At 57.2% G+C, this 12,474-nt stretch overlaps 2 protein-coding genes across 2 annotated transcripts; one reads left to right on the plus strand and one right to left on the minus strand.

The window, feature by feature from the left end:
- Positions 1-1,050: 1,050 nt before the first annotated feature.
- On the minus strand, positions 1,051-11,909 carry TRIM72 (tripartite motif containing 72). The gene is made up of 7 exons (XM_003280463.3): positions 11,706-11,909; positions 10,886-11,282; positions 6,841-6,936; positions 6,512-6,742; positions 5,114-5,136; positions 3,286-3,404; positions 1,051-2,059 (listed from the first exon to the last, which is right to left on the minus strand). The coding sequence occupies exons 2-7, from the start codon at positions 11,273-11,275 to the stop codon at positions 1,485-1,487; spliced, it is 1,434 nt and encodes a 477-aa protein (XP_003280511.3). The 5' UTR covers positions 11,276-11,282; positions 11,706-11,909; the 3' UTR covers positions 1,051-1,484.
- Positions 8,665-10,046, plus strand: PYDC1 (pyrin domain containing 1). The gene is made up of 2 exons (XM_003280464.3): positions 8,665-9,275; positions 9,854-10,046. Exon 1 carries the CDS (start codon positions 8,990-8,992, stop codon positions 9,269-9,271), a length of 282 nt encoding a protein of 93 aa, XP_003280512.1. The 5' UTR covers positions 8,665-8,989; the 3' UTR covers positions 9,272-9,275; positions 9,854-10,046.
- Positions 11,910-12,474: the final 565 nt, after the last annotated feature.

A 12,474-nucleotide genomic window follows, 5' to 3' on the forward strand; every position in this document is an offset into this window, starting at 1 on the left:
GACTGGGGAAACATATTTTGGACCGATGCCTCTCCTCCATCTACACTGACAGTGAAGAGCCCAATGGGGTGTGCACTAGGTCGGGGCTTCCCGCAGCATCAGCCCCTGTGGCCAGCAGCGTCACCTGGGAACCTGCTAGAAATGCACATTTTTGGCAGGGCGTGGTGGCTCACACCTGTAATCCCAGTACTTGGAAGGCCAAGGCAGGAGGATCACTTGAGGCCAAGAGTTCAAGATCAGCCTGGGCAACATAACGAGACACCATTTCTACAAAAACTAAATTAAAAAAAAAAAAAATGAGCATTTTCGGCCAGGCGCAGTGGCTCATGTCTGTAATCCCAGCACTTTGGGAGGCCAAGGCGGGTGAATCACTTGAGGTCAGGAGTTCGAGACCAGCTTGGCCAACATAGTGAAACCTCTACTAAAAATAAAAAGTAAAAATAAATAGCCAGGTGTGGTGGCAGGGGTCTGTAGTCCCAGCTACTTGGGAGGCTGAGGCATGAGAATTGCTTGAACCCTGGAGGCAGAGGTTGCAGTGAGCCGAGATGGCGCCACTGCACTCTATCCTTGGGTGACAGAGCAAGACTCCGTCTCAAAAAAAAGAAAAAAAAGAAATGAGCACTTTTGACCTGTCCAACCTACTAAATCAGAAACTTAGCACCCTATGCTTTAACAAGTCATGGTTAAGGGCTTTAAAAAGGTTATTTTAATGCATGCTTAAGGTGGAGAACTAAGGGGAAGGCCTTTGGGTAAGGTGAATCTGGAGCGGGGGACCCAAGGCCTAAGGAGGAGGGGAGTGTGAGGCAGAAGGAGCCCCTTACTCTACAGGTTCTCAAGCTCCTCCCATCAATCCCCCAACCTGGCCCTGTCCCTCCCTCACTCAACCTTAGTTTCTTCCTGGAATTCTCAGACATCCTGGTTCCCAAATTCTGATTTCCCCACTGACCTGACTCCAGATCTCCCTACCCCACTGAGTCTTGTCCCCAGCATCACCCCAACCCCTCACCAGCAGTCCCCAGGCCATGCCAACCCACACACTTTTTTTTTTTGAGACAGAGTCTCACTCTAGTCACCCAGGCTAGAGTGCAGTGCCGCAATGTCCGCTCACTGCAACCTCCACCTCCTGGGTTCAAGCAATTCTCCTGCCTCAGCCTCCCAAGTAGCTGGGATTACAGGCGTAGGCCACCACGCCCAGCTAATTTTTGTATTTTTAGTAGAGAGGAGTTTCACCATGTTGGCCAGGCTGGTCTTAAACTCCTGACCTCAGGTGATCCACTCGCCTCCGTCTCCCAAAGTGCTGGGATTACAGGCATGAGCCACCAAGCCAGTCCTACCCCATGCTTGTCAGTATTCTGGGAGATCCCCCAGTTCCCAGCCCCCTGGGCCCTGGCAACCCGCTCCCCACCCTTCTCCCGTCAGACCCGACCAAGGAGACCTAAGCTCCAACCCAGGCCCCTGCACCCCTCCCCGACCCATCCGGCGGCTCAGGCCTCGGCGCCTTCGGGACCCACGAGCAGCAGCGGCTGGGCATTCTTGCCCTTGTCGTGCCAGCACACGTCGAAGAAGGGGTACACGGGCCCGGGCAGGCGCTCGTGGAAGGCAAAAAGCGGCACGAGCGCGTCGGCATCGCTGGCATCGTAGAAGGAGAGGACGCCGTCGCCGAAGCTCAGGTAAAGGCCGATGCGCGTGGGCCGCCTCTCGGGGCTGCGCAGAGCGCGCGGCTCCTTGGCCTCCACGTGCGCCTCCAGGATCTTGCCCTCGCGTAGCCCCAGCAGCCACAGGCCCTGCGAGGGCACCGCGTGCAGGCGCCCGCGGCGGGGGGCCTCGGCCGCGATCACACCCAGCGCCCAGCGCGGCTTGTCGCCAACCTCCACCTCCCAGTAGTGCTCGCCCTCGGAGAGCTGCTGGTGCGCCACCACCGCCACCGCCTTGTCGAACTGGCGCGGGTCCTCCCCGGCCGGCGGCGCCTTCTGCTCCGAGCACTCCACGCGGCGGCCTGAGGAAGACACCACCAGGCTCGGGTGCGCAGAGCTCGGGTCAAAGGTCAGCTCCTCCAGCGCTGCCAGAGAGAACACGGTCAGAAAACCCTAGGTTTCTGCCTCGCTGGGGTCTTCTCCCAACCAATTACAGGCCAGCTTTGTCTCCCCTAATCCTCTTGGCATCTCCGCTCACTGGGCTTGGGCCACAAGACCACACCTGGCTCAACTTCCGTTTGCCCAGCTGTAAGATGAGGCCATGATTGCTTCCCTCTAGGATTGCAGGCAGGCCTGCATTTTGTTTTTGTTTTTGTTGTTATTGTTGTTGTTTTGTTTTTGTTTTTGTTTTTGTTTTTTTTGAGGCAGGGTCTCACTGTCGCCCAGGCTGGAGCGCAGGTGCAACCTTGGCTCACTGCAACTTCCAACTCCCAGGCTCAAGCAATCCTCCCATCTCCCAAGTAGCTGGGACTACAGGCACGTGCCACCACACCTGGTTAAATTTTTTAAGTTTTTGTAGAGACAGGGGTTCTCACTATGTTTCCCAGGCTGGTCTCCAACTCCTGGGCTCAAGTGATCCTCCCACCTCAGCCTCCCAAAGTTCTGGGATTACAAGTGTGAGCCACCGAGCCTGGCCAACAGGACTAAATTGATACAAGGCATGGGACTCACCATCTGAGGCCCAGACAAGGCCCAAGGCCCAAGGTCAAGGAGCCCGATCTTCACATCAGCCTAGACCCAGTCTCTGAGCCTTAGTTTTACCATGAATAAAATGAGACTGTCTGCATTCCCACCTCCGCTGAGGCAGGAAGGGCTGCCCCAGCAATGTGTATGTCCCGGAGCTCTGTAACCTGCATCATCCAGCTCTTGCGGGAGGAACTGAGCCCTTGGGCCTCCCCAGCCACAGGCCGCCAGAGTCACTCTCTGACCCAGGCCAGTCCCCAGGGTTCCAGGAGCTCTGCAGAGCCTCAGTCCCCAATTGGCAGGATTTATCATCTCCACTGTCCAGAGAGGGGCAGAGACTGACCAAGGATCACACAGCAAGTCAGTTGCTCAGACCCAGGCCCCAGCGTCCCGTGTCGCCAACAGCAGCAGCGTCTTCGTGTCAGTCACCCACTGCAAACCCCATGCTCTCAAAGGCCCTCCTCCCAACACAGATTAGAGGACTGCAGCGGCAGTCCAGAGGCAAAGGGGCAATGGGTACCTCCTTCAGTGGCCTCCCCAGTTGGGACCGGGAGGCCTCTCAGGGGTGGCTAGGGCCTCCCATCAACTGCCCGGTCACACACAAACCTGAGCCAGTCCCTCCCGGTACCTGGCATCAGAGCCCGGAACATCTTCCTCCACACCTGGAATTTGAAGTCATCTGAGATAATTGGCAGCTGGATGTCCAGACGGGCGGGTGGGGGAGACTCTGCCAGGATCTTCTGCAGCCTGGGGGTGGAGAGGGGAAGGGGAGGCATGTGTGAGGGAGCAGGACAAGGGCTGAGGGGATTCCAGGATCTCCCCACATCGCACCCCTGCTTAAAACTCTTCCTTTGTGGCCGGGCACGGTGGCTCACGCTTGTAATCCCAGCACTTTGGGAGGCCGAGGCAGGCGGATCACAAGGTCAGGAGATCGAGACCACGGTGAAACCCCGTCTCTACTAAAAATGCAAAAAATTAGCCGGGCGTGGTGGCGGGCGCCTGTAGTCCCAGCTACTCGGAGAGGCTGAGGCAGGAGAATGGAGTGAACCCGGGAGGCGGAGCTTGCAGTGAGCCGAGATTGAGCCACTGCACTCCAGCCTGGGAGACAGAGCAAGACTCCATCTCAAAAAAAAAAAAAAAGAAAACTCTTCCTTTGGAGTTTTGGTTTGGGAAGATGAGAAAATTCTGGAGATAAACACTGGTGATGGTTGTACAATGTGAATGTACTTAGCACCACTGAATTTTAAATGCGCACTTAAAAATGCTTAAAATGAGCGAGGTAGAGTGTAGTCCAGCTGCTCAGGGAGGCTGACTCAGGACGCTCACTGGAGCTCAGAAATTTGAGTTCAGTCTGGGCAACATAGCAAGATCCTGTCTTAATAACAAAAAAGAAGCTTAAAATTGTCAATTTTATATTGTATATATTTTACCACTGTTTATTTGGCTTAGGTCTTTTTTTTTTTTTTTTTTTTGAGATTGAGTCTGGCTCTATCACCCAGGCTGGGGTGTAGTGGCGTGATCTTGGCTCAATGCAGCCTCTGCCTCCCCAGTTCAAGCAATTCTCCTGCCTCAGCCACCCAAGTAGCTGGGATTATAGGCGCCTGCCACCATGCCTGGCTAATTTTTGTGTTTTTAGTAGAGATGAGGTTTTGCCATGTTGGCCAGACTGGTCTCGAACTCCTGACCTCAGGTGATCCGCCCGCCTCAGCCTCCCAAAGTGCTTGGATGACAGGCGTGAGCCACCGCACCCAGCCCAACTACATTTTCTTTTAATCCTTCTGTTGGGATAAGGTCCAAGCCTCTCAGCTTTGCCAGTGAGCACACATCTACTACCCCAGCTTCCTCTTCCCTCCCACTCGCCAGCCCTCTCGCTGGCTGACCCCTCTCCCAGCAATGCCCTTCTCCCAGCAACACCCTTCTCCCAGCAATGCCGTTCTCCCAGCAACGCCCTTCTCCCCGCAGTGCCCTTCTCCCCATAATGCCCTTCTCCCAGCAATGCCCTTCTTCTCCCAGCAATGTCCTTCTTCTCCCGGCAATGTCCTTCTCCCAGCAATGCCCTTCTTCTCTCAGCAATGCCCTTCTCCCCACAATGCCTTTCTCCTCACAATGCCCTTCTTCTCCCAACGCTTTGCCTAGCCAACTCCTGTTCATCCCTCCAGGGCCCAACTCAAACATTCACTCCATCCCTGGCCACCTCTTTCCCTCAACGGCCACACTGAGCACACAGTGACGCCTGTGTCCCCACCCACATATGTCTCACGGCACCAATCTAGGAGGTCCCTGAGTGAAAGGATCCTTCCAGATCATTTCTGTCTACAACCTTGTGTTCAGGCAGGGGTGGGGGAGCAGACTGAATTGTGGGTGTGCAGGCACAATAGTGAGTGGAGATGAGCCGGCTCTTGTCCCTAGAAGACTGGGACAAGTCAGGCAAAGGGACAGGGCCAGGTTGCTCTCACCTGCTGGTTACCAGGCAGTATTTCTGGAGAGAGAGAAAAAGAGAATGGTGGTGAAGCCGATGGTGGGGACACTGGAGACTTTTGAGGATGGGGTAGACAACTAGGAATGCTGAGTGCAATGTCAGGAAGAATCAGAAAAGCTAACAGAGGCCAGATGAGGCGGCTCCTGCCTGTAATCTCAACACTTTGGGAGGCCAAGGCGGGTGGATTGCTTGAGGCCAGGAGTTCGAGACCAGCCTGGCCAACATGGTCAAACCCATCTCTACTAAAATTACAAAAAAATTAGCTGGGCATGGTGGCTGGCACCTGTAATCCCAGCTACTTGGGAAGCTGAGCCAGGAAAATCACTTGAACCCAGGAGAAGGAGGTTGCAGTGAGCCGAGGTCATGCCACTGCACTCCAGCCTGGGCAACAGAGCAAAGCCCTGTCTCAAAAAAAAAAAAAAAAAAAGGCAAAAGAGACCTAGAACTCAAGGCCACCCCTACCGCTTCACTTTTATGTGGATTACAAAAAGGTATCTTTGCCTCCAAGAAACTCTGATTCCACCTGTTAGAAAACTGTCCTAATAGGCCGGGTCCGGTGGCTCACGCCTATAATCCCAGCACTTTGGGAGGCCAAGGCAGGCAGATTGCTTGAGCCCAGGCTTTGAGACCGGTCTGGGCAACATAATGAGACCCCCATCTCTACTAAAAATACAAAATTAGCCAGGCATGGTGGTAAGCGCCTATAGTCCCAGCTATGGGAGGCTGAGATTGGAGGATTGCTTGAGCCTACAAAGTCAAGGGTGCAGTGAGCTGTGATCATGCCACTGCACTCCAGCCTGGGTGACAGAGTGAGACCCTGCCTTTAAAAAAAAGACCGGGCGCGGTGGCTCACGCCTGTAATCCCAGCACTTTGGGAGGCCAAGGCGGGTGGATCACGAGGTCAGGAGATCAAGACCATCCTGGCTAACACGGTGAAACCCTGTCTCTACTGAAAAATAGAAAAAATTAGCCAGGCATGGTGGCGGGCGCCTGTAGTCCCAGCTACTCAGGAGGCTGAGGCAGGAGAATGGCGTGAACCCAGGAGGCGGAGCTTGCAGTGAGCCAAGATCCTGCCACTGCACTCCAGCCTGGGCAACAGAGCGAGACTCCGTCTCAAAAAAAAAAAAAAAAAAAAGAGTGTCCTAATAAATACATAAACCTACAATGTCTATGATATGAATAGTGCTCACTTAATGCAATGGCCTTATGCAGTGCTCAACCTAAACAACCATACAGCAGTCCTGAGGCCTGCCCCTCCCGGCTGTGTGCTGCTGGCTTATCCCTGCCCCTCTCTGGGCCTATCTGACAATGGGATGAGGTCTCTGGGCCCTGAGCAGAGGGCTGAGGCAGGGAGGGGAGGTCACCCAGTGCTCACCATGAGGAACTCAGTCTGCGGCTTGTCCGCCACCTCCTCCAGCACCTTCTCCATCTGCCGCAGCTGCTCCAGGTAAGAGTTCAGGCTCCCCAGCTCCCGGCGCAAGGCGACCCCTGCCTCACCCCGCACACGCTCTGCCTCGCGGTCCAAGGAGCCCTCCAGTGCAGCCAGGAACACCCGCATCTTGCCCAGCTGCTCCCCCACGGCCCCCCGGAACTGACGCACTGTCTCCTGCAGGGATGGGGCAGTGATCGAAGGGATAAAGGCTCTTGGCTGGAGACCCCTAGCCTGGCCCTCAGCCCCTAGTCATGGCCGTGTGAAGTCCTCACCTCCACCTCCACCAGCTGATGCTCCAGCACAGCCACACTCTTCTCCTTGCGCATGCATGCCTCCTGCAGCTGCAGTTTCTGCTGTGGCAGCTGTGTCTGGGGGGCGAAGCATGGAGAAGTGATGGGGATGCCACCCACCCGAAACCCACACCTCCCATCCTAAACCTGCCCTCTGTGGCTCAACCTCAATGCCAGCTCCTCCTCCAGCCATTTTCCAACCCCCAAACCCACTTACATGCCTCCCAGCCCCAGCCAGTGCTACTCCTGAGGTCTGAATGCTTCCCCTGCCCCTTGTCTATTTTGGTGCATTTTTTTATTTATTTATTATGGTGTTTTGTTTTGAGACAGGGTCTCACACTGTTGCCCTGGCTGGAGTAGTGGCATGATCACAGTTAACTACAGCCTCAACTTCCCAGGCTTAATTGGCCCTCTCACTTCAGTCTCCCAAGTAGCTGGAATTATAGGCACGCACCACCATGCCCAGCAAATTTTCTGATTTCTTTTTTTTTTTTGAGATGGAGTCTCACTCTGTCCCCCAGGCTGCAGTACAGTGGCACAATCTCGGCTCACTGCAACCTCCGTCTCCTGGGTTCAAGCGATTCTCCTGCCTCAGCCTCCCAAGTACCTGGGACTAATTTCGGTGCACCACCACGCCTGGCTAATTTTGGTATTTTTAGTAGAGACAGGGTTTCACCATGTTAGCCAGGCTGGTCTCAAACTTCTGACCTCAGGTGATCCACTCACTTCGCCTCCCAAAGTGCTGGGATTACAGACATGAGCCACCATGCCTGGCCATGATTTTTTAAAATATTTTTGTAGAAACAATCTCACTATATTGCCCAGGCTGGTCTCCAACTCCTGGCCTCAACAATCCTCCCACCTCAGCCTCCCAGCGTGCTGGGATTACAGGCATGAACCACCACACCCCAAGCCCCTTGTCTGTTTTGTTGACCCCTCCCTGGCCTTGCCTTCCCTGATCCCCTCTGCTCAGCAGTCAGCCCCATAGCACAGGTCTTTGCGAGGATGACAAACATCAATGTGGTTTGGTCTCTCCCACCAGACAAGCAGGCACAGAGCTTGGCACACAACAGACCTCAGGGGGTACATGAAGGATATATGAAAGAAGAAAGGCAACATACCCCTACTCCTGGGCTTCCTCTCTTACTTAAAAGCAGAACATCAGCCTCAGTCAGCCTGTCAGCCTGACCCCCAAGTCAGCCTGCCTGTACACGCATGGGCTTGGAGTGGGGGACAGGAAATTTAATTAAAATGTCCCCTGCTGGCCGGGCACAGTGGCTCACGCCTGTAATCCCAGCACTTTGGGAGGCCGAGGCGGGTGGATCACGAGGTCAGGAGTTCAAGGCCAGCCAGACCAAGATGGTGAAACCCCATTTCTACTAAAAATACAAAAATTAGACGGGCGCAGTGGCAATCCCAGCTACTCGGGAGGCTGAGGCAGGAGAATCGCTTGAACCAGGGATGTGGAGTTTGCAGTGAGCCAAGAATGTGCCACTGCACTCTAGCCTGGGCGACAGAGCAAGACTGCGTTTCAAAAAAAAAAAAAAAATGTCCCCTGCATAGACCAACCAAACACTCTGTGGTCTAGATCTTACCCAAGACCTCAAATGCAAATATGCAAATATAGGAGAGCTCCCCATACTCCTGCCAAAGCCACTTTTTTTTTTTTTTTTTGAGACAGGATTGCCGAGGCTGGAGTGCAGTGGCAGAATCACAACTCGAACTCCTAGGCTCAAGCAATCCTTTTGCTTCAGCCTCCCGAGTAGCTGGCACTACAAGCATGAGCAACCATGCCAGGCTACAAAGCCACTTCTTTGCTGGGAGGTGCCTGGCCATGGAATCAGTTCCATTCCTGCCTCAATGACTTGCAACCTGTTTCCTCCTCTGCAGATTGGGAACAGCAATCCCCACCTCAACAATTTGGCGCCCCCACTCTCCCAGGGGAAACTGGCGGACCCTCTAGGCGGTGTTTGCAGAGTCCCCTCCCAGCAGGAGCCACAGAGTTGAATATGAGCTGCCAGATCAGTCTCCTCCCCGGGACATCCCCGGGGGCGGCAGTTCCACCTGCTGCACGAAAGGTAGGACCTGATGGCTCCAGGCCCTCGGAGGCTCAGAGGCGCAGGGCTGAGCCATGGGAACGAAGCGCGAGGCCATCCTGAAGGTGCTGGAGAACCTGACCCCGGAGGAGCTCAAGAAGTTCAAGATGAAGCTGGGGACGGTGCCGCTGCGCGAGGGCTTTGAGCGCATCCCGCGGGGAGCGCTCAGGCAGCTAGATACCGTGGACCTCACCGACAAGCTGGTCGCCTCCAACTACGGGGACTACGCAGCCGAGCTCGTCGTGGCCGTGCTGCGCGACATGCGCATGCTGGAGGAGGCCGCACGGCTGCGGCGGGCCGCGTGCCGGCCACTCTGAGCTGGTACGTGATCTCGGGACCCAACCCCGCTTCGCGCCAAGGACCCAGGCGTCAGGTCCCGCCCAGAGCCTTCTTGTTCCCCTCCTCCTTCAGGGTCCCTCCTGGGGTCCTCCCTCAGACCTCCGGCCAGCCCCTCCCAGCGGCGAAGGGCTGGGCTGCCGCGAACCCCGGTGGGCTGCATCTCGCCCCACTGCCCCCTTCCAGGCTCCTGGGCTGCCTGGGCCCTGTTCCGTTTCATGGGTTCTGTGCTCTCTTCGCAGATAAAGACGGCCAAGGTTGGACGAGGTTGGGGTCTTTTTTTTTTTTTTTTTTTTTTAGCAGCAGCAAGATTTATTGCAAAGAGCGAAAGAACAAAGCTTCCACAGCATGGAAGGGGATCCGAGCGAGTTGCCCTGAGTTTGGGGTCTTAAGCACAGGTGTGCTGGGATGGGAGGGCTCCCGGGAGGAAGCTCCTGCCCTGTGCTAGGAGACCACCAGCTAGGACTGGGCTGAACTGGGCCAGGCAGGACTGAGAGTCTGGGTCCCTGGGAAGTCTGGGGGCCTCGAATACCAACAAAAGGACGGTGGTCTACCTCCTCTAGGAGGCGGGCCAAGGGAAGGAGTAATGCAACGCCTGTGAAGCCAGCCCCGCGCGCGCACCAGTCGCGTAAGACAACAGCAGTGTCACCACCTCCGGGACCAAGGACGCCTCCGTGCCTCCAGACCCCGCCTCCTCCAGCCCCTGCACCTGTCATTTATTCTTCCACTGCCCAATAAATATTCATGGCAGACTTTCCTGGGGCTGCGCGCACACGTGCCCGCCGGTAGCTATACGTGTGTGCTTTTGCCACACGTATGACACGCACTAGCCATTGTGCGTTCGTCTCTATTTGCCTCTGTCTGGGTGTCTCTGCTGGGTACCTCGGGACGCACGCAACTGCGTGTGGGCTCCCAAGGCGTTCGGGACTTCCAGCTCTACCCAGAAAAACATCCTGGACGGGGCTCTTGGTGCCACCCTGGGCCCGCGCACATAAGTGCAGATCCCGGCTGCCTAGCCCTTCCAGTCTCCCTTCTGGTGAGGCCCCGCCTGGGGACCGTCAGGCCAGCCCAAGTTCCGCAGCTTCAGGGATGCGTGGGCCTCCGCTGAGCACAACGGGACAGCCCTGCCTCGGCCGCCTGGCTCGGTCCGGAACGCGGCGCCTCCAGTCCAAAGTGGGCCAGCGCCGAGCAGGGAGCCAGCCCGACCGGCCCACCAGATGCAGGAATGTGCGCGTGGGCCGCAGGGGCTGGTCAGTCCCTGCTCCGCCTGGCTCCGCCCCGCCCATCAGACCCGCCCTGGGGCTCCGCCCGCCCATCTCCAGGTCCCTCTAGGGACTAAGGCCGGGAAACCTAGGTTTGCTCAGCGCCCTTCTCGCCAGGCTCCATCGCTGCGCGGCTTTCCTCTGCCAGCCCCGCCTTCAGCTCCTCAGACCCTCTTTCCTGGCTGCTTCGCCCCGCCCCTGCCCCCCGCAACTCCAGGAGCTCGTGAGCCTCTCTAGAGACTCAGAATCCAAATCAGTGCAGCGACCTCCCCATCGGCCAGGCCCTGCGCCGCCGAACAACCCCTCCGACCACGATGCGCGCGGATCCCGCACCTTGAGGCGTGCGTGGGCCTCGGCGGCGGGCAGGAGGCGATGACCACGGTGCGAGCCGAGTGAGGCGCACACTCCGCACACCAGCGCGCGGTCCTGCTCGCAGTAGATGCTCAGCGGGTCCAGGTGCTCCTCGCAGTGGCCCTGCGGCACCTGGGCCAGCCCCTCCACCAGGCGCGCCAGCTGCAGGTTGGTGCTGAGTGCCTGCGGCCGCGTGGGGGCCTGACAGCAGGGGCAGAGAACGGTGCCATCCGCCGCCGGCTCCCCGGCCACGCGGCCCAGGCAGGCGCGGCAGAAACTGTGGCCGCACTCGGCTGTCACGGGCGCGTCGAACAGCTGCAGGCACAGCGGGCAGGACAGCTCCTGGTGCAAGAGGCCGGGCGCAGCCGACATGGCGGGCCTGGGTGGAGGAGGAGTAGGTTAGGGGGACCCCGCGGCGCCGCGCTCCCGACCCAGCCCTAGCCCAGGCCGGGCCCGCCGCCCCGCAGGGAGAAGCCCCAGCCTGTAAAGACCTCACATCCTACACTGGATGGGACTCTGACGGCCAAGGGGGAAGAGGAACTCGGTCTCAGGCCCAAAAGCAGCCTCCACTGCAATTCTCAGCTCCAGCCCCAAAAATATGCCCTATCAGTCAACCCCAGTTCCTGAACACAAGCCCAGATTCTAGCCCACTGTCCTTGCCCTCGCCTTAGCCCCAGGCCTCAGCCTCTGACCTTAGTCCCGGCCCCAAATTCTCCAGAGCCCCCACTCTGAGACTCCCCTCCCCCGCTTTACCAAGATACCCAGACCTCTCCTCCCCCTCTATCCAGCCCACGGGACTCACAGGTCTGGTTGGAAATCTTAGGCTGAAAGAGACTCCAAGGAGGACGGGCCAGGGTCGAGCCTAGCTGGACTGGGGTCAGGGCTGTGTCCAAGGATCTGAGACAAGCAGCAGGCTCCAAACAAGGACAGGGACTCACAGGGGCAGCTGACAGTGGACACCATGTGTGATGGGCACACAGTGCTCAGCGGAAGACCCTCCCAGACTGAGCCATGGCCCCAGGACTATATTTAGCTGCCCTGCCCAGTCCCTCCCATCACTTCCGGAAACCCTTCTAAAAGTGAGGGCTGAGTAGTCCCTGGGCACACATCACATGCCAGGGCCACCTGTCTTGGCCCATCCACTGTTCTCTCCCCGGCCTGCCTGGAGCCAGAGCTCAGAGCCAGCAGGGAGACAGGGCCTTTCACACCACAGAAAAGACAGAAAATTGAAGGGGTCTCCCCTTTCTCCCCCCACTCCCACCTCCACACTCTCCAGCTCCTTCCTCCTTGCTGGCAGCCCCTCCCCAGCCTGTCACCCACTCATTCCCCAAGTTTATGGCTGACCAAGGTCACCCTGGCAGGATTACCCCACCTGCAGGAGGGCAGGACCTCACCCCACCCTGAAATGTTTTCTTCCTCCAGAGCTGAGGGGAGGGTCTTTTCCACTTTGGTCTCTCTAGTACACCCAGGACAAGCCCTGGGACAAAGCAGCCCTCGCTAAATGCTTGGAGAATGAATGATAGAGAGAGATTGAATAAATGAATGAACTGAATCCAGAGCCAGCAGCCCAG

This window comes from Nomascus leucogenys, chromosome 2 (genome assembly GCF_006542625.1).
Source record: "Nomascus leucogenys isolate Asia chromosome 2, Asia_NLE_v1, whole genome shotgun sequence".
NCBI classification, from domain to species: Eukaryota; Metazoa; Chordata; class Mammalia; order Primates; family Hylobatidae; genus Nomascus; species Nomascus leucogenys.

Excerpts from the sequence above, each read along its gene's own strand:
- PYDC1 (XM_003280464.3), top strand. The coding sequence starts at position 8,990 with ATGGGAACGAAGCGCGAGGCCATCCTGAAGGTGCTGGAGAACCTGACC.
- TRIM72 (XM_003280463.3), bottom strand. The coding sequence starts at position 11,275 with ATGTCGGCTGCGCCCGGCCTCTTGCACCAGGAGCTGTCCTGCCCGCTG. Across the intron at positions 6,937-10,885 it reads AGGCCCACGCACGCCTCAAG|ACACAGCTGCCACAGCAGAA; the intron begins GTGCGGGATCCG and ends TTCGCCCCCCAG. Across the intron at positions 3,405-5,113 it reads TACTGCCTGGTAACCAGCAG|GCTGCAGAAGATCCTGGCAG; the intron begins GTGAGAGCAACC and ends CTCCACCCCCAG.